Source organism: Rhinolophus sinicus, linkage group LG12, assembly GCF_036562045.2.
Source record: "Rhinolophus sinicus isolate RSC01 linkage group LG12, ASM3656204v1, whole genome shotgun sequence".
In the NCBI taxonomy this organism is placed as follows: domain Eukaryota; kingdom Metazoa; phylum Chordata; class Mammalia; order Chiroptera; family Rhinolophidae; genus Rhinolophus; species Rhinolophus sinicus.
In genome coordinates, this window is record NC_133761.1 from 42,701,489 (window position 1) to 42,723,596 (window position 22,108).

General features: G+C 54.9%; 1 protein-coding gene across 1 annotated transcript; it reads right to left on the reverse strand.

Moving 5' to 3' along the window:
• Positions 1 to 7,107: 7,107 nt before the first annotated feature.
• On the reverse strand, positions 7,108 to 16,841 carry AGT (angiotensinogen). Its single transcript, XM_019757375.2, has 5 exons — positions 16,706 to 16,841; positions 13,896 to 14,753; positions 10,558 to 10,825; positions 8,390 to 8,534; positions 7,108 to 7,771 (listed from the first exon to the last, which is right to left on the reverse strand). The coding sequence occupies exons 2-5, from the start codon at positions 14,722 to 14,724 to the stop codon at positions 7,580 to 7,582; spliced, it is 1,434 nt and encodes a 477-aa protein (XP_019612934.2). The 5' UTR covers positions 14,725 to 14,753; positions 16,706 to 16,841; the 3' UTR covers positions 7,108 to 7,579.
• Between the last annotated feature and the right edge of the window lie 5,267 nt (positions 16,842 to 22,108).

The window sequence follows — 22,108 nt, forward strand, 5'->3', positions numbered from 1 at the left end:
GTTGTGTGCTTTCCTTTGTGAATTCAGCACACGTTGAGTACCCTTCCTCACTCGTGCCCTGGGATGACACGTTTTTTTTACGGGCCAGGCAGGCCCCTCTCACGCCCCTTGGGAGGGTCCTGTCCATCCTTGAAGTTCCTTTTAGACTGTGGAGTCCTGGAAGCCAGCAGCCCCCGCCCTTCCTGGCAGCAAGTCCTGGGTGTAGGGGAGGCTGAAGAGCTGGGAAGGGAGAGGAGTTCAGGGCACGCAGTGGGCTCGGTAACGCAGCCAGCACAGGCCTGCCAGCCCTCGCGCTTGTGTGAAGTCTGCCCTCAGCTCCACGATGACAGGACAGCAGGTGTGCTATCCCCCTCGCTTTGCGTTTCCTTGCATCTCGGCCTCTTGGTTCCAAGGTTAGCTATGGGAAGAGAAAGGAACAGTGATGGAATTGAAGCAGACGTGGGAGTTCCCAGGAATGATTTTGGGGGGTGGGGATGAGGCAGAGCCCGAGGAATGAGGGAGCATGAGAGCCGCCCCAGTAACAGCACTGGGAACAGCAATGTGGGGTGCTGGGCTCACAGCTGGAGCAGCTCCCACTGTCCACGCACTCTGGGCGTCTCCTGCTCCCTGTGGACAGCACACGCTCTGGTCTTAGCTGTGGAGCACCCACCGCTGGACAGAGGTATCTGATGGCGGTTAGTACTGGGAGCTTAGGTCAGAACCAGAAGTGTGTGAGGGGATGGCAGGAGGGGTTTATTACAGGGGTTTGGCCTCCCTTGGCTGGGGGAGCTGGCTTCTCTGGTGTAGCGGGGGGCAGGGATGGGAGGGCAATGGGGAAGGAAGGGCAGATGAGAAGTGGGAGAGCAAGGCCAGCTGGTACCCCAGGGGTGACCTGGCACCGGCAGGGGCAGGATGGAGCCTGCATCGGTCTCCTGCTGCCTCCAGGTCTCCCAGGCTCGGTGACTGTTTGACCCACAGAGGTGGTGCCTTCCTGAAACTCACACGCCTGGCCCCAGACTGGAGGAAGTTGAAGGAGGACGCCCAGCAGGACCTACTGCCCCAGGCCACACCGGCCTGCTCCGCCCTCCAAGTCCCACAGGTGCTCTGGCCAGCATGAACCTGTACAGGCTGAAACAGCCTGGGGGGCGTCCCCGCCCCACCAGGGCACCCAGCATAGCTGTCCCGCAGCCACACGGCTGAGCTGGTCCTTGCAGCCCAGCCTCGGTCAACAGCAGACTCTCGCCACCTCCCTGGCTGCCTTGCTTTTCTCATTTGTTTCAAAACACGGGGAGAAGGATGTAAGCCATTAGCCCTCTCCAACTCCAGTACTCTTACTTCCGTTTTGCATATGAGGAAAGTGAGAGAATTGAGGTGTTGTGATGACTAACGAGTGGAATCAAAACCAGGCAAGGCAGTTCCGGAGCCGTTATTTACTGCCAGGCAGTCCTTCCAGCACGAGCGTCAGAATGGAGGGGCTGGTCCTGCAGGATGGAACCCCACTTGTTGGTTTCTTTGGGTCCCATCAAGCCCCGGGCTCATCCTGGACTCAGTGCCACGTGGTCCAAAGCTTGTTTCACTACAGGAATGTCCTCGATGTCACGATGTCTGTTTCTGGGCTGAAGAAATAACTTACAGACGGCTTGTCCCTGGCTTTCCCAGAATGCCTCTTTCATTTAACATGTAATTGCTTTGCTTTGGAGAATCCTAACTGAATAATTTAAAGATGAAGTGGTACTTTTATTTTGACTGCAAAACTATAATTTAAAAAAAATTTTATTAGAATCAAAAAGAGGTCAGAAGCTCGAGTTGATTTCTTGCCAGTGCAGTGCACTGGCTCCAGGGTGGCAGTGTCAGGGCGGGGGGGCGCCGTGCATCTTTCGGGGACCCAGGCTGACGCAGGTCCACACCATCCTGAGGCTCCCATGTTCACCCCCGAGGGTGACTCCCTCTGTTAGTTTCCTAGGGCTGTCACCACAAATGTGGTGGCTTAAAACAATAGACATTTTTCCTCTCATGGTTCCGAAGGCTGAAGTGCAAGGTCAGGGTGTGAGCAGGGCTGCTGCCTCCCAGGGCTCCAGGGTCGGCCCTGCCTGCCTCCAGCTTAGCAGGGCTGCAGGCGTCTCTTGGCTGATGACAGCACACGTCCAGCCTCCACCTTCATCTTCACACAGCCTCCTCTTCTGTGTCTCCTTGTCTGTGTCCTACAGGACTCGTGGCTCGTCCAGCGTGGTCTCGTCTTGAGATGCCTAACAGTTACATCTGCAAAAATCCTTTTTCTAAATAAGGTCTCATGCACAGGTTCCCAAGTTAGGATGTAAACAAATCCTTTGGGGGCCACCATTCAGTCTGCTCCCCCTTAGCTATAGCCAACCAGAAGAGGAAAAGAGGGCAAAGGGTCACCCCCGAGTGGTGCTGCTGTGCCCCGGGGGTGGAGGGCTGGCCATGCCCCTGGGGTGGGGTAGGGGGCTGGCTATGCCCCTGGGGTGGGGTAGGGGGCTGGCCGTGACCCTGGGGTGGTAATGACACCTTCCTTCTGTGGATGTCGCTGTCCCCTTGCCTTCTTTCTGTGGATGTCATTGTCCCATCCCCTTTCGTAAACACCCCTTGCTGTGGTCTCCTGATCGGAACAGTGTTTGGGCTTCTGCCTGGATTGATGATTCCCGAGTGGCTGTTCCCACTGATCTCAGTAAACACTTGCTGCCACTCGCTTTGAAAGGCTCTTTGTTTTCAGGGAGCAGGTCCTAGGGCGGTTCTCTGCGGCAAGGACAGAGGCCCCTTGTTGGTGCAGAATCGGCACTGACATGATTGCCTTTGAGACTGCAAAGCCCTGCGGGCCGTGTTCAGGCTTCAGAACTTGAGAATGCTGGCAAGCTTCAGACACTGAACAAATTTAATTCCTCGGCAAGACCTGTCGAGGCTCTTATTTGAAGGCACTGTGTATTTTCGCTGTTTGTGGCACCTTAATGCATCTGAGCGCTCTCCTGATCGGGAACCCAGCATTGCAGACAAAGGTTTCCTACATGAAGAGCAGGCCTGCCTCAGTTGGTGGTCCCCTGTCCCCAGCACACCTCAGTTTCAGCAGCTCTAGAGGAAACTCTGTCACTTGACATGTGCAACCTCCCTGGCACTGCCCAGCCTCAGTTGCCCTGAAAGGGCCCTGTCCTGATTGGCCGCTGAGCGTCATGTTGGATGGCAGCAAAAGCTGTGAACACCGAGTGACAAACCCCCGCTTTCGTTTGACTTGAGAATACCTCCCCGTCCACCTATTCTCAATTAGCAGTTTTCACTTTCAGAATAAATTTCAGGTCGGTCAGGAGTCTTAGCTTTTCTTGGGTCTCCTTAATGTTGAGTTAAAAATGCACTGTTAACCTTTCAGACGGCATCTTGATTGTTGAAGTTTCTTGTGTGACTGGCTTGATGGAGTCGTGAGGACCTATTTATGCTCCCACCTTAAACAGGTAGAAAACAAGACAAATGTACAAAACTGCACTGTTCACACTTTGGATGACACGGCCTGGGTCCCAGGGAGAAGGGACACAAGCCAGGCAAGTCCTGTCACTGCCGAGTCCTGGAGGACGCAGAGCCTGGCTGATGCCCTGATGTGTGACACTTTGGAGCTGGGGAGGCCGAGGACGCTAGGACGTGGGGGCAGAGTAACGGAGAGGGGGGGTCTGCAGATGGCAGCTCGGTTTCTGTAGCCGATCCGCACCTGGGTGAGGAGGCTGTCGGCCAGAACGGGACCCCCAGGAAGGAGCAGGCAGGGCAACCTCAGAGCTGCATGGGCCCAGAAACAGCGTGTGTTCCACCCGCCAGGGCAGACGGGCTCTGACATGGGCAGCAAGTAAAGTCCTCAGAAGGATACACCTCAGTAGTGGAGCCACATTTTCCCCGATCAGCTGGTCTGGGCCCACTTAACAAAATGTAAAAGCCTTAGACAATGCGTCTCCTTCCAGGTAACTCAAGGGCAGAATGGGGCAACCTGAATCCAGGGATGTGGACCACGAGACCCCCGCCCCGGAAGTGACGGAGTCACTGACGCTCAACACTCGTGGTTTGGTGAGCTTCTGCTCATTCTGTAACTATAAAAATTACACGGAGAACTTGAATTACAAAAAAAATTGGAAGCAATCAAGATGCCCTCCAGTAGATGATGGATAAATAACCGTGGTCCATCCAGACCGTGGAACATTATTCAGCACTAAAAAGAAATGAGCTATCAAGGCACAAAAAGAGATGGAGAAACCTTAAATGCATGTCACTAAGTGAAAGACGCCAATCTGAGAAGGCCACATACTGTGTGATTCCAACTCTAGACATTCTGGAAAAGGCAAAACCATGGAGACAGTAAAAGAATCAGAGGGAGAAGGGAGATAAACAGGTGGATCCCAGGGGACTTTTAGGGAAATACTCTGTATGACACTGTAATGGTGGGTACATGTCATTCGACATTTGCCCACAGAATGTACTCCACCGCCAAGCAAGAGCCCTAATGTAAACGATGGGCTCTGGGTGACAATGACGTTTCTGTGTAGGTTCACTGTAACAAATGTCCCACCTGATGGGGATCTGACAATGGGGTGACTGTGCCCGGGTGGGGACATGGGATCTCCCTGTGCTTCCTGCTCAGTTTTGCTGAGCCTAAAACTGCTTTAGAAAATGAAGTCTGTTAGAAAAGAAGTCACATGAGGTGATGTTCAAACCCACCGCCCACTGTCCCAAAGCTTCAGTCCATGTTTCATGATCAGAATTTTTCAGAGTTTAGGAAGGTGACGTGGTTTCTAGCCTGTGTATCATGTGACACCCCAGGGGATCTGGAATGGCACCTGGTCATCGCACACACATCTGGGGGCAACACATTTAAACTGTCCCCATGAGAACGTCTATAAGGAGAAGAGTTCAAAGAGCCTGACGTATGTTCAGACTGGGTTTTGCTGCCAAACAAGTAACAAAGATCCGGCACTTTTCTAAAGTCAGTGAAGGATTTGAGGTCCAGTGACTTTGCTCAGTGGGCCGTCACTGCTCCAGGTCTTGAGCCGCCCGTCCCCCCCAGAACCTGGGGCTGATGGTGTGTTCAGTTGCTGGTGAATTGCCTTGTCTGCTGGATGAGCCCTCGGCAACCCAGGAAGACTTAGAATTCAATGAAGAATGCTTAAGATAAACAAACCCCTAGAATTAATATTTTTGTGTTAAGTAATCTACAAAATGTTGGTATTTTGTATTCTTGTAACATCCTGACCCAAATCCCCATTTATAAAGGCTCCGGAACAGAACAGCAATCGTCAGTGGGCGACGTTTCACTCCTGGCAACGGCTAGAGCCCAGGCAGCCTGCTAAGTTGGAAAACCCGTTAGTCTACTGCTAGTTGCTTTTAAAATGAAGTTAAAAACACAAATATTTTCTTCCTGTAGCTGCACTGTGGCAGTGCTGTCTTGTGTCATTAAGGGCGACCTCAGGATGACATCGCAGGCAGTGACTGGGCTCCCTGCTGTGTTCCCACACACAAACCAGCACTCAATTGGCACCTCCCGAATATTTGTCGAATAAAGGAAGGTATGTGCTGGGGTGGGGGAGCAGCTCCAAGTATCACAGCCAATACGATTTCCTGGGCACTTGCTTTAGGAATCACGAAAGCAGATGCCCCAAGGTGTGGTTCTGACTGAAGAAGCCTCATCCACCTGAGAACGTGAACCCAAGGTGACAGAGGCTGTGGCGGGCTTTTCCTTCCTTTCCCAGCCTCCTGGATGGTCCTCATTTCTTGGCCAGCAGCCCCATGTCACATCACCCTTTCTCCCCGTTTCCAACATCATGTCACCTCTCTCTTCTTGGGTCTTCCATTCTTTCCTCTTATAAGGAATTCGTGATTGCACCAGATAACCCAGGACCATTTCCTCACCCCAGGGTCTTTCATTGAATCCCACCTGCAAAGTCCCATGTGACATCGTGCTGTACAAGGTCACAGTCACAGATCCCAGGGATTAGGGCCTGGGTATCTTCGGGGCCGTTATTCAGCCTCCCACTGTAGCCCACAGGTAAACACTCCATTCCTGCTGTACCTTTTGGAACAGGACTTCTAGTCAGGGTGGAGGTTATGCTCCTGTCATGGGCTGGGTTCCAGTGACATAATGGTGGTTACTATTCACTTAGTCATTCAAGCATCTCCCATTTTATAAATAAGGGCGGGGGGCCCAGAGAGGTGAAGTGACTTACTCCAGGTCACATACAACAGCAAGTGTTGTAGCTGGGCTTCCTGCCAGCCTATCCATCTCTGGAACCACCATGCTGCCCCCTCATGTGCCTGGCACAGCAGGGCACGAGCCTCCTTATCAGACCCAGCACATCCCAGAGGTGGGAAGGACCAGATGTGCCCTTTGACCCCAAAGCCAGGGACGTGCTTCCAGGCTAGAGGGGCCAAGCTGAGGTATGGAGGATGTTGTTGCTGTTCTGTGTGCCCCTGGGAGTGTGGCTGCGATGGCTCAGCAGGGGGGTGAGTGAGGCCTGGGCACCATGACAGCAGGACACTGTGGCCTGCAAGCCCATGAAACCACGAAGGGAAAGCACTCCCAGCTCTACAGCGCCCATCCCCACTCCCACGCTGCCTCCCAGTCCCTCCCTGTTGTCCCCTACTTATGGGAGGGAGGGAGGGAGGGAAGGAGCAAGTGCCCTCTGCATCTCAGCAGCCTGAGCCTGCTGGGGCCCCAGAGGGGGACAGGCAGGGACACTCAACCTGTGGGAAAAAGTGTGCAAGTGTGAGGATTTCTTTTTCTACCTCCCACTCCTGGGCGTGTGAGTGGCAGCGTTACCCTGTGTCCTCAAGTGAGTAAGTGCCCGTCTGCCCACTCCTTGCCAGGTACAGGGGGACACTGGGCATCCCCCACCCGCACCTGTCCGACAAAGTCACTGCTGCTTAGGAGTGGAAGTGTCCAGAGAAACACATCACCTCCAGCTTCTCCAAATGCTGGCTGAGTGATGGCCTGCGCTCCACGAAGCACTGTCCACATTTGTCTCTAAGACCTGGAAAGCACTCTGTGTGCACCATCTGCGGCACGGTGGTGTTACCTGTTTTGCTGCTAAGTGAAATAGAATTTTTCTTTTTGGTTTTTGTTGCAAGACATTTATTAATAACACAGGATAATCAGACATGATATTTATTACATCCTAACATACATCCAGATTCTAGTGTTTTTCAAAAATCACAAGTATCATGGGAAAGAAAAAGTGAGAAAGCAGGAAAAACTCCGAGGTGGTGGGGATTGCATGCAGCTGACAAGTTCACATTCAATAAGCTAAATATAAACCCAGGGCAATGAAAAGTGTGTATTTTAATTTAAAACCCAATGTCTGCTCTCAATTAAAAAGGAAACAATTTTTGGTTTCACAGACACACTGTCCATGCAAACTCTTTCCAGAACAGTCGTCCTGTGCTAACGGCTGGCCCTTAGCGCGCCGCATGGCCCCCGAGGCCGGCTTCTACCTCTCATTATACACAGCCCCGCTGACCCAGGAGAACCGCTTCCTTCCCGCTCCTCATCTGAAGAACAAGTGGGAGACAGTGGTGACAAATGGGTGATGCCGTGTGCTGCGGCCGCACCCATGGGGCCGGCCTACTCCACGCTCAGTGGGCTGTCCACACGGCCCAGGAAGTGGAGGGCAGTGGAGTCTCGCTCACAAACGGCAAACAGGAACGGGCTGTTGAGGGTCACCTCCAAGGCCTCAGGTCCAGCCGGCTGCCGGGCGGCCTCTCTGGGCTGCAGCCCCTCATCGGCTTTCAGTTCAAACAGGATGCTGTTGAGCACCTGTGAAGGGGAGGCGGGGATGGGGTGCGGCTGGCCCTCGATGACAGCCCTCACTCACAGTCCCTCAGACCCACCGGCTCCACCATGCACCTGGCTGCCCCCTGCAGTGGCCTCTGAGTGGCCTCACTTAGCACGCGCCCCCTCCCCCCCAGTGGTGTCTGAGGCCAGGACTGGGAGTGACCCCATTTCTCTCCAGCGCAGAGCACCCAGGCCCCTTCTCATTGCTGAGGTACGTGGTCCCTTGACAGCAGACAGTCTGTCCACTGTGGGCATTTCTCTGAAGCCAGTAGCTGTGTGGTAGGGCCGGCCCCAGGGTGGGGGCACTTCCTCTCCTGGCTGAGTCCTGACCCTGCTTTAGGACCTGCAGAGGGCCCGAGGCTGGGCCAGGCTGGGCAGAGCCAGAGGACGGGGCGGGGAGGGGTTTGCTGCTCTCCACTGTCTCTGGAAAGCCTCAGAGCTCCTGTCGCTTTCCTCCTACTCTGGCTGCACACCCACGGGGCCATGCCCTCCTTGCCTTCCTGCCTTATACCCCACGTGCCGGAAGCTTCCTCTGTGTCCCTCCCATCTATGCCTCCTACCCACAAGCACACAGAACCAATGGCACAGGCCACACGGTACCTGTCCGACGCTGAGGTTGGCATCGCTGATTTTGCCCAGGTTCGCCTCGGCGCCCAGCAGGGTGGGCAGCTTGGCCTGGGCCAGCAGTTCCTGCAGGTCGTAGGAGCCTCGCAGCACCAGCTGGGGCATGGTCAGGCGGATGGCCCTGGGGACATGAGCCACAGTTAGGAAGCCTCAGCTCGCTCCCACCGCGAGGACTGGGCCACACAGAGAGCATTGGCCGAAGACCTGGGGAGCCAGATGCACGTGCTGTGCGAGAGGGGACCTTGACCCTCAGCCAGCTAGGCTGTCTTGGGAAAGCTTCAACACGCACTTCATGCCCTGTGAGGAGGACGCACAGCAGTTAGCAGCACACGCTCTGGGCGACCACCTGGGTCGTCACCTCTCCAGGCTGGTGTAGTTGGCTGGGCTGTGTGGGAGGTGTGTGACTTGCATTATTTAAAATGCTGCTTTCTAAAACAATGCATCGGGACGAACTGGCCACCATCGGTTCCTGACACAGAAACCCAGGGAGGGAGAGAGGTAGGAGGACAGCCCAGTGTTAGCCTCTGCGCCGCGCACGTCACTGGAAGCACTGCCCTTTCAGGGTCCTGAGAACCCACACGTGTCCCCAGGGACACACCAAACCCTTACAAGAGCTGACAGCACACCGTGCCCACAGCCATACTACTTACAGTAGCCAAAATGTGGAGGTGACCCAAGTGCCCATTGATGGATGAATGGACAAGCAAAATGCATTCCATCCACGCACTGCTATTTAGGCTTAACAAGGAAGGACACTCTCACACCGGCTACCACGTGGATGGACCTGGAGGACATGATGCTCAGTGAAATACGCCAGTGACACAAGGGCAAATGCTGGAGACAAAAGTGATGACGGCCGCTCAGCAGTGAGGAATTGCTTAATGCCGTAGAGCTGTGCACCCTTAAAAAACGGTTACTTACCACAATGAAAAAAATTTTTAAAAAGAGCTGAGCTAAGGAGGCCATCTGTGCCCCTTAGTACAGATCTGGACGCCCTGCCCTGCGCCTGGCATGGAGTCGCATCTCATGCCCAGGGAGGAAACTGCGTTATTCCCATCACAGTCGGGAAGAGGAGCACACGGGCGGCAAACCAGGGGGCTCTAGGGTCCAGGGCAGTTCCCCAAGAAAGCCCCCCAGGTATCTCAGAGGTGTCCAACCCTTGGGGGACATCTTGGAATGCAGCAGGTTGTGTGCATATCTGGGTCCCCACACTCCAAATCAGAAGTAAAGCTAAGTCCAGGGAGAAGCAGCTCAGCCCCACCCAGAAGAGCTGACAGACCAAGCACTGGGCTGATGGACAGATGGACACAAGCCTTCTGCCCCACCCATGACAGGGCTCACAAGCCTCAGCCCCACCCATGACAGGGCTCCCACACCAGCACCTGTGCCCCCCATCCCACTCTCCAGGGGCAGCTCCCCACCCCGTAGGGGCGGCTCCCCACTCTCCAGGGATGGCTCCCCACTTTCCAGGGGCAGCTCCCCACTCTCCAGGGGCGGCTCCCCACCCCCTAGGGGCAGCTCCCCACTCTCCAGGGGCGGCTCCCCACCCCCTAAGGGTGGCTCCCCACTCTCCAGGGGTAGATCCCCACTCTCCAGGGGCAGCTCCCCACCCCCTAGGGGCGGCTCCCCACTCTCCAGGAGCAGCTCCCCACTCTCCAGGGGCGGCTCCCCACCCCCTAGGGGCAGCTCCCCACTCTCCAGGGGCAGCTCCCCACTCTCCAGGAGCAGCTCCCCACTCTCCAGGGGCGGCTCCCCACCCCCTAGGGGCAGCGCCCCACTCTCCAGGGGCAGATCCCCACTCTCCAGGGGCGGCTCCCCACCCCCTAGGGGCAGCTCCCCACTCTCCAGGGGCAGATCCCCACTCTCCAGGGGCAGCTCCCCACTCTCCAGGGGCAGCTCCCCACCCCCTAGGGGCAGCTCCCCACTCTCCAGGGGCAGATCCCCACTCTCCAGGGGCAGCTCCCCACTCTCCAGGGGCAGCTCCCCACCCCCTAGGGGCGGCTCCCCACCCCCTAGGGGAGGCTCCCCACTCTCCAGGGGCAGCTCCCCACCCCCTAGGGGCGGCTCCCCACCCCCTAGGGGCAGCTGCCCACTCTCCAGGGGTGGCTCCCCACTCTCCAGGGGCGGTTCCCTGGGAGCCCTACTGGGGAGACAGCTTCTTAGTCCACGTCAGGAGGTCATGCTGGAAGGTGAGGGCTTCAACCTCCCGCAGGTCTGAGGGGCTGTGGGGCTGGATCAGGAGCAGGCAGGCATTCTCGCTGAGGTCCACCCGGGTCATGGACAGGTTGTTCTGGAGGTCGCTCCAGTGCTGGAAGGTGCCCGTGCCCGAGAGCATGGGGACGGATACAGATGTGGTGTTGTCCACCCAGAATTCCCGGAGCCCCGCGAGCAGGGAGAAGCCCTTCATTTGCCCTGGAGACCCAGACAGAGACACAAGGGGACAGTCACTGGATGGGCAGACACTGTGGTCCCACATCTTACTCTTTTAAAAATAAAGTTTACTTTTTAGAGCAGTTTTAGATTCACAGCAAAATTAAGAGGAAAGTCCGGGAGATCCCCAAACACCCACTCCCAACTCCCCTCTCTGTGAACACCCCCACCCCCCAGAGCAAGCGGGGTCTGTTCACTGGTGAGCTGACATGGACACACAGTTGCCCAGAGTCCACTCGGGGTGGTACGTTCTCTGGGTCCACGCGCGATGACACATCCATGGCGTCGTTTCACAGCCCTAAGCATTGTCGGTGCTGGCTCACTTTCAACCTGCGCACAGCCCCAGCTGTGACAGACTGTGGTCCAGCCTCCAGTCCCCTCTCAGTCAGAACCAGAGCTGGGCATGCCCCTCCAGGAAAGAAGGCCACACTTCTTAGGACCCCTTGCTGCTAGGGACAGACATATCACCTTGCTGTGACCAGTGGACTCGAGCTGGGGTGTCTGGGTACCCTCTGTGCTGCGAGCCCTCTCTGCCCCTCCCAGCAGTTGGCTGGGGCAGGTGGTCACAGAGGTGAGCTGCCAGGGACGTGGCTGTCCTGGAGGTCAGCAAACTCTTGTTGACGACACGGTCACTTGCAGGCTCTCCCGGCAGCCGCCAAACCTCTGCCCTGATGGCTGCACAGCCTCCCTCTGCAGCCCTCCCACTTGCCTTGAAATGGCCACTTTGTAACTGTTTCTGGGATATAAGCTGAAGTTGAGGTTGAGTCTGTCACAGAGCAGCCCCCTGGGCACCTGGCACTGGGAGTCTGAGTAGAGGTGGCTTGAAAAGTCTTGGGGATCCCTTAGCCCTGAATCAGAAGTCTCCAGAGGGAAGGGGTCGGGGAGCTGGAAGGGCAGGCCTCCTGGTGAAGGGACTGGGCCGGCTCAGCCTTCTCAGGGTCCTGAAGGGGGAGCAGACCCGCGTCTCCTGGTCCTTTATCCCCAGAGGCATTATTGGTTGACAAGAGCAGCTAGAGCAAGGGGTGCGGCCAAGAAGCTGTGGGTCCTGGGCGCTGGCTGAAGGCTTTTCAGTTTAGAAGGTAAAAAGGACTAAATTCTTTCTACTAGCAAACTAAGGCAAACAGATGCTGGAATGTGAACCGAGGGGCTGCCCTCTCCCCCTGCTCATCTGAAAAGCATGGTCTGCATGCGGAGGTTAAGTAAATCTCTCAAGGTTAAGTCAACGGATGTGGCGGAACCTGCCAGGGCCAGCACCCGGCCTCAGGGTGACTGCAGCGCTGGGCAAAGGGCGCCCAGAGCTCAGGGGCTCCCAAGTCCCAGCTGTGTGCTGAAGCCATTGTAACCGGACATTAGTACTGAAAGGGACTTAGAGCTCATGACACAGCTGCTCATTTCATAGATGGACACGTCGAGGTGGGCAGAAAGGGTGTGCGTGTCCATCGGACGGAAACTGAGGCAGGGCTGGTTAGGGAGCGAGGTCAGAGGCTGGGCCATGGTGGGCCTGGGGTGCACTGGGACGTCCGTCCAGTCCTGAGCGGGGTTTGCCTTTCTCCACGTCTCCCCCTCTGCCTGTGCAGGTCTGCGACATGGGGTCATGGGGACAGGCACTTTCCTGAAGTAAGGCCCCTTTTCTGACACCAGCGGCTCTCTGGCTTGGCCACTGGGGAAACAGCCTCCTCAGAGAGCTCTCCTCCCGGACCCCTCTTAGGGACGGCAGGATGGCCCGTGCTGCTCTCTGCTCCCAGGTGCTGCAGTGCTGGGAACTGAGCAACCCTGGTCCTCTCCCTGTGCCGTTTACAGACTTCCAGCATTTTCTCAGAGTGAAAAAATGACTACGCACTGTAACCCCTCTCTCCACGGCGCTACCTTTCAACCACTGGCTTTCTGTTCCCCAGGAGGTTGCACATCTCAACGGAACCTCACCAACGTCCCCAGCCCACAGTCTCAGGGCCACTGCCTCAGTGTGTGCTCCCTGGAGAGTTGCCTGGACTGCTGTAAAACCTTCCAAGGGCCCTCCCGCCTCCGATGCACACAGCGCAGGCCACCAGGACGACCTGCACTCGGACACCTGCCACCACAGGGTTCCAACCTTCCCAGCAGCACATTCGAAGTCCCACTGTTGCAGCTCTGCCCCCACTGCCCCTGTCTCTCATCCTTCACTCGAGCCGAGCAAAGCCGCTCCTGGTCTAGATGTGGCAACCTTGGCTCAGTCGCTTCTCTTCCCCGAAGCCCTGCTCCCCTCGCTGTCCCCAGGTCTTCCGTCCACTCCCCAGTGAGCCCCTCTTTCGAGCATCCTGAGCCTCCTGGACGTGGAGCACTTTTGCCTGCAGCACCGTGGCCCAGGCATTTGCCCTCAGGCTCTGTCCGCTGTTGAACTTTGACAACCTGTGGGGCGGCCTGTGCAGTCTTCCTCCTTGACCCCTCCGAGAGGCCCAATTCAGAGTCCTGCGTATAGTAAATCCTCAATGATTGTTTGTTGAATGAATGAACAACCTGTGTAGTAGGGACTTCTGGGTAATAACCCTCCCAACATGAAAATGATTTAAGCAAACAAATTGGTTGTATTTACAGGGGATAGTGACCTTCTCAAGAGATAGTAACCCAGCCCATCTGAGCGTGGAGCTGGGCTGCGGAGCCAGGAGATGCAGGTTTGGATCCCAGGACCCCCACTTGAGGCTGGGCCATCCTGAGCAAGTCACTTTGTTTTTCTGAGTCTCTATTTCTTTACAGGTAATAAAGACAGTAAAACCTCTTCACTGCATCATGGGATTACAGGATGAGACTGCAAACATGCAGCAGAGTAGCTGCATACAGCGGGCAGCAGGTGGGGAGGCAAAGCCCAGCCAACACTCACCCAAGGAGCCCAGGGAGCAGCGGCTCCTGTCCTCCTGGAGGGTGGTCTCCAGGCACTCCCTCACGTCTGCCACCATGCCCACCCCCGAGGCCTGGCTCTGCCCAGCTGAGACGGTGGGCACTAAGTTCCTGGACACAGAGAACTGCTGCCCTTTGGCACTGGCCTGGGGGCAGAGCCCACCTGGAGGGCTGGCCTTACCTTGGAAGTGGACGTAGGTGTGGAAGAGCAGGGTGCTGTCTGGGCTGACTCCCGTCGGGGGGCTGTTCATTTTCCACCCCGTCACAGCCTGCATGAACCTGGCGATCTTCTCCGCAGCGAGATCTGGGTCCGTGGACAAGTCTAGAGAGCGCGGGATGGTGACGGGGGCGAAGGGAGCCAGGCCCTGCACAAACGGTTGCTTCAGGCGCAGGCCGGGGGCTGTGAACAGACCCACCACCGTGGACAGGAGCAGTTTGGGCTGGCCGCTCGCTCCACCCTGGGCCACCAGCAGGCCCTGGATGGCCTGCAGGGTAGAGAGGACCTTGTGACCATCCAGCCGGGAGGTACAGCTCTGGTCCTCCCCGGGCACGCCCAGGAACGCCTGCAGTCCCTTGGCCGTGGGGTCCAAGGCTCCCAGGTAGAAGGAGGCCAGGGTGCCAAAAAGAGCCGGTGGGGACAGCACGGCGCCTGTGGCCGTGCTCCACGTCTCGCTCAGCGTCTTATACATGCGGAAGCCCATGAAGTTGACCAGCATCCCCAGCACGGCCGCCCTCGTCTTGTCTTCACTGTCGAGCTTCTGCGCGGCCAGCACCAGCTGTCTCCACAGGGCCTCCTCGTCCACTGGGGACGTCTTGGCCTGAATCGGGGCAGGTGTGAAGGTCGGGTCCTTGGGTGTCTCTGCCGTGGGCTTCTCCAGCTGGTCACAGCTGCTCTTGCTGTAGACCAGCAGGTGGAAGGGGTGTATGTACACCCGGTCTCCAGCAGCCAGGCCAGCGCAGGCCAGGAGACAAAGGAGGGCGGCCCTCAGGCTCGTGCTGGCAGGAGTCATCTCCGATGGGGGAGCTCGCTTCCTCGTACCTGAAATGTTTTATGAAGGGAGAAAGGTGATTAAGTGCTCTCTCGCCAGTTCAGTGGTTCTACGAGTCCCTGCAGCCATCTAGGCCAGGAGAAATCCATCCACGTCTACACATTTCAGTGAAAAGAAATGAACTCACTCCACAGAATACATTTATGTGATTACGGGCTGAGGTGTGCTTTCGTAAGGTTTTATTTGGGGCTGGGTTTTGATTTTTTGTTTTGTATAACTTTTATAATAGTGGGAATGTCCCTTTCTGTCTACACAGGCCTCATGTAAAAGGTCCAGTCAGGGCAGAGTCATCAGGGGAAAGCTGTGGGACTGAGAGCTGGGGAGCCTGCAGAAACAGGCACCCACCGGCCCAGGTGTGGGCCGTGCAGGTAAACAAGCCCCGCTCCACTCAGCCCCACCGCAGGGCACAGGCAGTCAGGTGAAGCAATCTCATGGATCGTTTTCAAGGCAGGGCTGCTGTTTGCTCTCAGCTGTGGTCAGCTGCCGCCCGGCTGGCTCTCAGTCAGCACACAGCGGGGCCTGAGAACAAGCCAGCAGTGCAGGGCGGTGAGCGCTCCCACAAGGGTGGGTTTGCCGCCCGCCTACCTCACCCTCCTTGGGCTCCCTCTCACCAGCCTCTCATTCTCGGGGTCCCTCCTGCCCGTGGCTCAGTGGCGTAAAGAAAATGGTGAGGGTGGCAGCTAACACATGATGCTTATTGCCAGGCACGATTCCAGGCTTGTCATGTAGCAGCTCACCTAATCTTCACAACAACCCTTCCCGCTGAGGCATCCCTGACACCATGTTCCACACTGCAACTGTCCCCCGATGCCTGGCACTCTGAGCCCATTTATCCTTCCCTACGCTACTTTTCCCATAGCCCTGGATCACCTTGGAACACTCTGGATCGTGTATTCATTTTATTTGTCTGTCTGTTTATTATAGTTAGTGTTCATTGCCTATCTCCTCCCATGTGAATGCAAACCTTATGAAAGCAGGCTTTTAGCTGTTTTGTTCTCCTAAAAATGCCTGGGACCTACTAGCTACTTGATAAGTAGTTGTTAAATGAATTTGTCAGTGCTGTTGTACAAAGGAACAGAGAGGTTCAGTGACTTGCTCAAGGTCACACAGCTAGTAAGAGACAGAGCTAGGATTTAAACCCAGACCCCCGAAGCTGCTGCCTGCCCACTGAAGCACCGATTTATATTACCTCTTGAACAAAATAATAAGAATGTGAATTTTCATTTATCTGAAATTTTAGAAAGCATTTTCACGTTGCATTAGCTCTCTTAATTTACACCACCATCCATGAGCAAGGGAGGCCAGGCATGGTTATTTGTCCCATCTTATAGATGAGCAAACTGAGGCTCAGGGACAGTGATGACCTTGACTGCACAGATCCAGGCCTTGCACCCAGGACCAGAGACGCACTGCCCCGCGGAAATGTGTGCCACCCCTCACCTGCATCCTGGGGGGACCCAGAGCCTGCCCCTCCCCCCAGCCCCACTGCCTGCACAGCCGGCTTCACGGCCCCTTCTGACTGAAGAAGGATTCAGTGGGCTCTTGGCCACCATGACTCTGCTTCCAGGAGGACCCAGCCCTGCTCAGAGGGAGCGTGAGGACCCAGCCACCCTGCCTGCTGCTGAGGACGTGTAGCTCCCCTGGAAGGACCCAGGGGGCCAAAGGGAAGACAGTCCAGGGCTGGACATCTGGCCCGATGGGAGGCGAGCGGAATCTTCTGAGGCTTCAGTGGTAAGGTCCCCTGCGGCAAAGGTAGGTCACCACTGTCCCCTGACTTCTGGCTCCTGGGTGCCCTTTAGCCACCGCTTTCCAGCAGCCCTTCTCCCCCTTCCCATAGAGCACCCCTGGCCTTCTAAGCCCAGCAGACAACTCAGCTGCCTAGAGACAGAAAGGAGGGGGCAGGGGCTGGGAAGGGTGGTATGGAGAGGGGTTCCCAGCTTACCTTCTGCTTCAGTCCCCACGAGAAGGGTGGCCTCTTCCTCTGGCTGGTCCACTGAGGCCCTATTTATATCTGAGGGGTGGGGATGGAGCCGTTCCCAGACTGTCCTGTGCCCAAGCTGGAGAGGGGGTTATATCACCAATGGGGGTGGGGCCTCAGGCAGCCAGGGCTGACTGGGGGACGGACGCCAGAGGGACTGTCACGCTGGGACTACTGCCAGGAGGTCAGGATGATCGATGCATACTTTGCTGCTGAACAGAACGAGCTGGTACATGGCTGAGTTACACATTTACTGAGTCCACCCGAGATGGGCCTGCGTTTACCAGACGTGGGAGTGTGATGTGTCTCTGTCCAGATGTGTGATGGCCAAGGCCAGCCACCCAGCCTCTGGCCGAGTCCCCTTGTGGTGTCTGTCAGAGAGACCCCCGAGAATGTGCATGCCCAGGTGGCCTGGGACACCTGTGACCCTATGGCCTTGAGAGGCTTAGCAGTTGTCCAAACAGCCATGGGAGGCCCCTGAGAGCCGCGGGGAGAAACACACAACCCAGCAAAAGCACCTTCTAGAGGCTTGTGATTTAGCTGGTTGACAGTTAGATGACATTCTGCCCCATTCTGACGGTTCCATTAGTATTGCCAGATGGAAAGGTGCCAACAAAACGCTTTCAGACCGTGGGAAGCCACACTGCATTAAAGCTGGGGAAGGTTTCGGGGAGAAATGTCCTTTCAGTCAAACCTTGAAGGAAAACTAAGTTGGACTTAGAAGCTGAAGAAAGGCTTTTAGAGGTAGCGGCTTATATGAGAGGAACAAAGAGGTGGGGAAGCGTGGGGCTGGTTTGGGGACCCCAGCAGGCCGTGGTGCTGGAAGGGTGGGCAGTGAGAGCAGCCGGATTGCCGCTGCTCCCTGGTCCTGCCCCATGGGTGATGGGGGGACTCAGCCTTTCCCACTGGGGCCCCTGGGCAGAGCTTTGGCCAAACTGCATGAATCGGAGTTGACGTGCAAGATGAAACCCGACTGCCACTCGAACCTGGGGTGTCAAGTGAGTGATGTGGAAGGAAAGACTCTGGCTGGAGCCTGAACACCACGCGTGGAGGTCACTGTCGGGGCCTCAGAAGGGAGACTGGAGAGGTCTGAGCAGGGGGTGTCAGGGGGTGACATGAGGCTGGACTTCTGATTCAAAGATTTACTCTGATGGTCACACTGTGATACAAAAGTGGGAGGAAAGGGGGAGAAAGGTTCTCAAGTTCTGGCGACTGAGGCTGATGAAACCAATAACCAAAAGGGGCACATGGGAGGCACAGGGCTTTGGGGAAGGAATGTGAAGAGTTTGATTTTAGACGGTTTTCTTCTGAAGCCTCTGTTGCAATCCAGTGGTGAATACGTGAGTGGACAGTTCTGATGCTCAGGGGGCAGATCTGGGCCGGAGACGCAGATGTGGGAGGCAAACACTTGAGGAATAACCCAAGGCCTGTGGGTGGAGACGTTTCATTGGGGGAGAGTTAAAAGTAAGGAGAGACGATAAGAGGAAAAACTAGGGAGATTGGCGATGGAAAAGAAGTCGAGGCAGGGGGTTCAAGGGCCAGTCCAAGAAGCAGGAGGAGATGTTCCAGATGCCAGGGTGGAGATTGGGGAAGTTGAGAAGTGAGGAGTTAAGGCCTGAAAGAGGTCTTTGGGGCAGAATGCCATAATGGCTTAATGTCATTGGTGCTGAAATGTCCGCACCCAAAGCATTCTCGATCAATCATCCAATCCTGTATTGGTCACCACAGACCCAGAGTTGGAGAGGGGCCTCAGGGAAGGATGAGGGAGGGGCCAGGCTGAGGTGGTTTGAGGAGCCAATGGAAGAAGCGGCAGATGAAACTCCAAGTCCTGCTTTAGGAAATGTGCTAAGGACAAGGAGAGCTTCACAGCTCCCAGGCAGAGGAAGAAAAGGTTAGCACTCATTGAGCAGCTGCTCCGTGCAGGGTGCACTATCTCCTCACATCTGCAACACGAATTTTACTATCCCCACTGTCTGGGGAGAGAAAACTAAGGACCAGAAAGGTTCATTTGTTAAATGTCATCCAGAAAGAAAACGGTGAATCCAGAGCTGTGTGACCCCATCACCCATTCTTTTCCTACCATATCCATTCATTTGTTCAACAACTATTTATTGAAAACCTACCACATGCCAAGAATGAAATTCGTCTCTGAGGTGAAAACTGAAAATGAATCAGGCACCGTCCCCACCCTCATGAAGCCTGCAGCTTTGCGAGGTGTTAGACTTAAGCAATTATTGCACAGATAATATCTTGGCAGCTGGAATAATTGTTAGGAAGGAAAACAGCTGTGAGTGACATGAGTCTATGACAGGAAGCTTGGTCTAACCTCACGGGTCAGGAAGACTCGCCTGGAGACAGGAGCAGGCAGAGCCAGATCTTGAGGACGAGTGGGGGTGGCCCCTGGAGCAGTACTGGTGGGAGCCCCACCCACCTTTAACAGTCCACAGGGACACCACTCTCCACCAGGCAGATCTCTGTCCTGCAGGGCGGGGCTTCCCTCACACTTCCTCTCTCTGACAGGACCATTCCGTTGTCCAGAGAGAAGCCGAGCACTCTTCTGGCCCTGCAGGTTTCCTGGCACTGAGAAAAAGATGCGTCCAGCTCAGGGGAAGGTCTTGGCTGAGACAGGACCTTTCCTTAAGCCTACTTGGCAGCCCACTTCTCAGGCAATGGGTTTGAGCATTACAAATAAAATTAGGTTGTGCTTGTTGACGTGGAATTGAAGTTTAATTTCTGATAATGAGTCTTAGCCCAGCCCTCGAAGGACTGCAAAGGCTTCACAAAAATGGTAATATCAAGGGGCAGGAGGACACCTGCCATCTAGACAAACCATACGGCTGCACTCATTTTTATTGAATTAGTGAAGTTTATGGGAGGGACCCTGGACCTCAAATATGTTTGTAATTAGGTTTTACTATATTATCTCAAAATAGCCCAGCCATTTTGAGAGTGGGGAAACTAAGGCATGAAGAGCTGACTCATGGGACCACAGAACTGGAAGGAGCCTTCCTACAGTGCCACTCTTAGGTCACACACGCCATGCTCCAGAGCATCTTCCTCCAAATTTTCTAAGTTCTCTGGGGCCTGGTACTGCTGGGGTGGCAGGACCATGAGCCATGTGGTCCCTGGTTCTGTTTCTCCCCTTCAGGGCACCACCCCCGCCTTCTACTCGTCCTCCACGTGTACCAGGGGTTGACCAGATGTCCAAATAGCTCCAAGACTCTTGCCTACGGAGCATCCTATTTCTAGGAAGGCAGTCTACCAATCAGATCACTCTTGCTGGCTGACACAGGGCTTCTTTCACTGATATTAAATTGCAGGACCACAAAAGATTGGGCTGCCAGGATGGCATTGATGTGCTCCTAGCTGGGTGACTCTCATGTCACACACAGGATTTCAGAGCTCTGAGCTACCAAAGGCCCATTGCCAATCCTTGGGCTTGAGCCATGTGAGGGCTCATACATTTGCTCTCATCTGCTTGTGTCCTACCTGTCCTCTCTGCTCTGTAGAGGCTATGGGTGGCAGCTGGCATTTGTCTTCCTGTGTGCGCCTTGGAATAGTCACCCCGTACCCTCCACAGGCTCCGTATCAGGCAGTCCTCCAGGAGTGGCTCTTCTTTCAAAATTACTGTGGTGTTAGTTAACAGGTTGTTCTGATAGGTGCCCTCTCTTGCCTCAAATCAGTGCAGTAACGTTGTGTTCTCCAGGGGTGGTCTTCAGCCATGCCAGATGAAGAAACGACATTCTCTGGGACAATGAGACCCCTCTTTTTCCTCAGACCAGGTCTCCTCGCCTGTCCTCCCTGCGTTATTGAGTGTGGAAGACAAGGTCTGTTCAACACTGAAAGAGATTACACTCTAGGAATGCACCCTGCCTGCACAGTCTACAGAGTTGCAGAAAAGACACGGTTGGAAGGTGCGCTGTTCTATGTTTATGTCATAAAAATCCCAAACAAGAAATTTACCATGACCAGAAAAAGAATTCTAATTCAGACCTTTCTACAGGTAAGGCCTTTGTGGTCATCAGCAGTGAAGTGCAGTAACCACCCTGGTGACAGATAACACAGCCCAAAACATCATCTTGCCTCTCCAAAAGGTCTTGGCAAACTCTGACTCTCCTTTGCTTTTGTTCTTTGGTGAGCTCCTTCGGGACCATTTTTGCACACACCTTTCTCATACTAAGATTTTCAGTTAAGATTTTCCACTGTTGCTCTATTGATGTTTACTTGGTCTGCTAAGCTTCTCACAGTCAGCCAAAGATTTTGACGCACAATTCGACGAATTTTTGCAATATTTTCGTCAGTTCTGCTTGTTACTGGCCGCCCTGATGTCTCTTCTTCAGTGACTCATTCTCTCCCCTCAGAAAATTTTAAATCTATTTGTACACTGCCGTTTTCTTCATAGCATTATCCCCATAAACTTGGACTAATATGTCCCTGCTTTCACTTCCATTCTTGTCAAATTTAACAAGAAATTTAATGTTTGTTTGTTGCTGTAATTCAAGCTCAGACATTCTCATGATGGAACACAAAAACACGCAACAACAATAATGAAAGCCACTCAGCAAGACACCACCACACGTCGACATGAACACAGCTGTGAGACACTGATACACAAAGGTTATGAAACCTTACCGAGCTGCTGGTGCAGTGCTGCCAATGTAGGTGCACGGTGGCAAGTTTGCGAACTTAACTGTCATTCCTCAGAAAGGATATGGGAAGAACATATACCAAAATAATACAAATTTATGATTTTAAATAGCAGGATATGTGGAACATTTATGTTCTTTGTTTTTCAGATTTTATTCCCAAGTTTGTTTTTGTTTCACAATGACTGTTCACTCTTGCAACAAAGTTATATTTTTAAATAAGAATAAACAGTCCACAGAGTGTCTGCGAGATGTGAAGGAGTGATGGACGCAAGGGGAGCAGACTGCAGCGCAGGAAGATTTTGATGGTGAAAGGTGAGCTGACTGGCACAGGGACACTGTGCTTCCCTTGCAGGGGACCAAGGACCATCTCTGCCATTAGCTCCCGCTATGTCCTGACTGGTCACATCGTGAACTCTCCCCTGGGGCCCAGTTAGTCCAGCCACTGGCTGAGGAAAGCAGCGTGTCCAGCAAGCAGGGAACTGGGAGGACTACACCACACACAGAAACAACAGGGCCTGCTAAGAGGAAGCCACGCAGAGGCCCTTGGGGGTACGCTGCCCCTGCCCTTCCCACCAGAGGGGAGCAGTCCCCATCTACCCCCCTCCTTTCCCCGCTTGTCTTCTGTCAGCCCCATGTCCCTGCCCCCATGCCCAGTGCCCTGTGTCTGATCTGTCACCCCTGCTTCAATATGGTGTGTCCTCAGGCCTCACGTCGAAGG

Bases quoted from the DNA above. Each gene is read 5' to 3' on its own strand.
- AGT (XM_019757375.2), bottom strand. From the start codon at position 14,724: ATGACTCCTGCCAGCACGAGCCTGAGGGCCGCCCTCCTTTGTCTCCTG. The intron at 8,535-10,557 runs GTAGGGCTCCCA...TCATGTCCCCAG, and splicing joins ACTAAGAAGCTGTCTCCCCA to GGCCATCCGCCTGACCATGC. The intron at 7,772-8,389 runs GTACCGTGTGGC...TCCCCTTCACAG, and splicing joins CCAACCTCAGCGTCGGACAG to GTGCTCAACAGCATCCTGTT.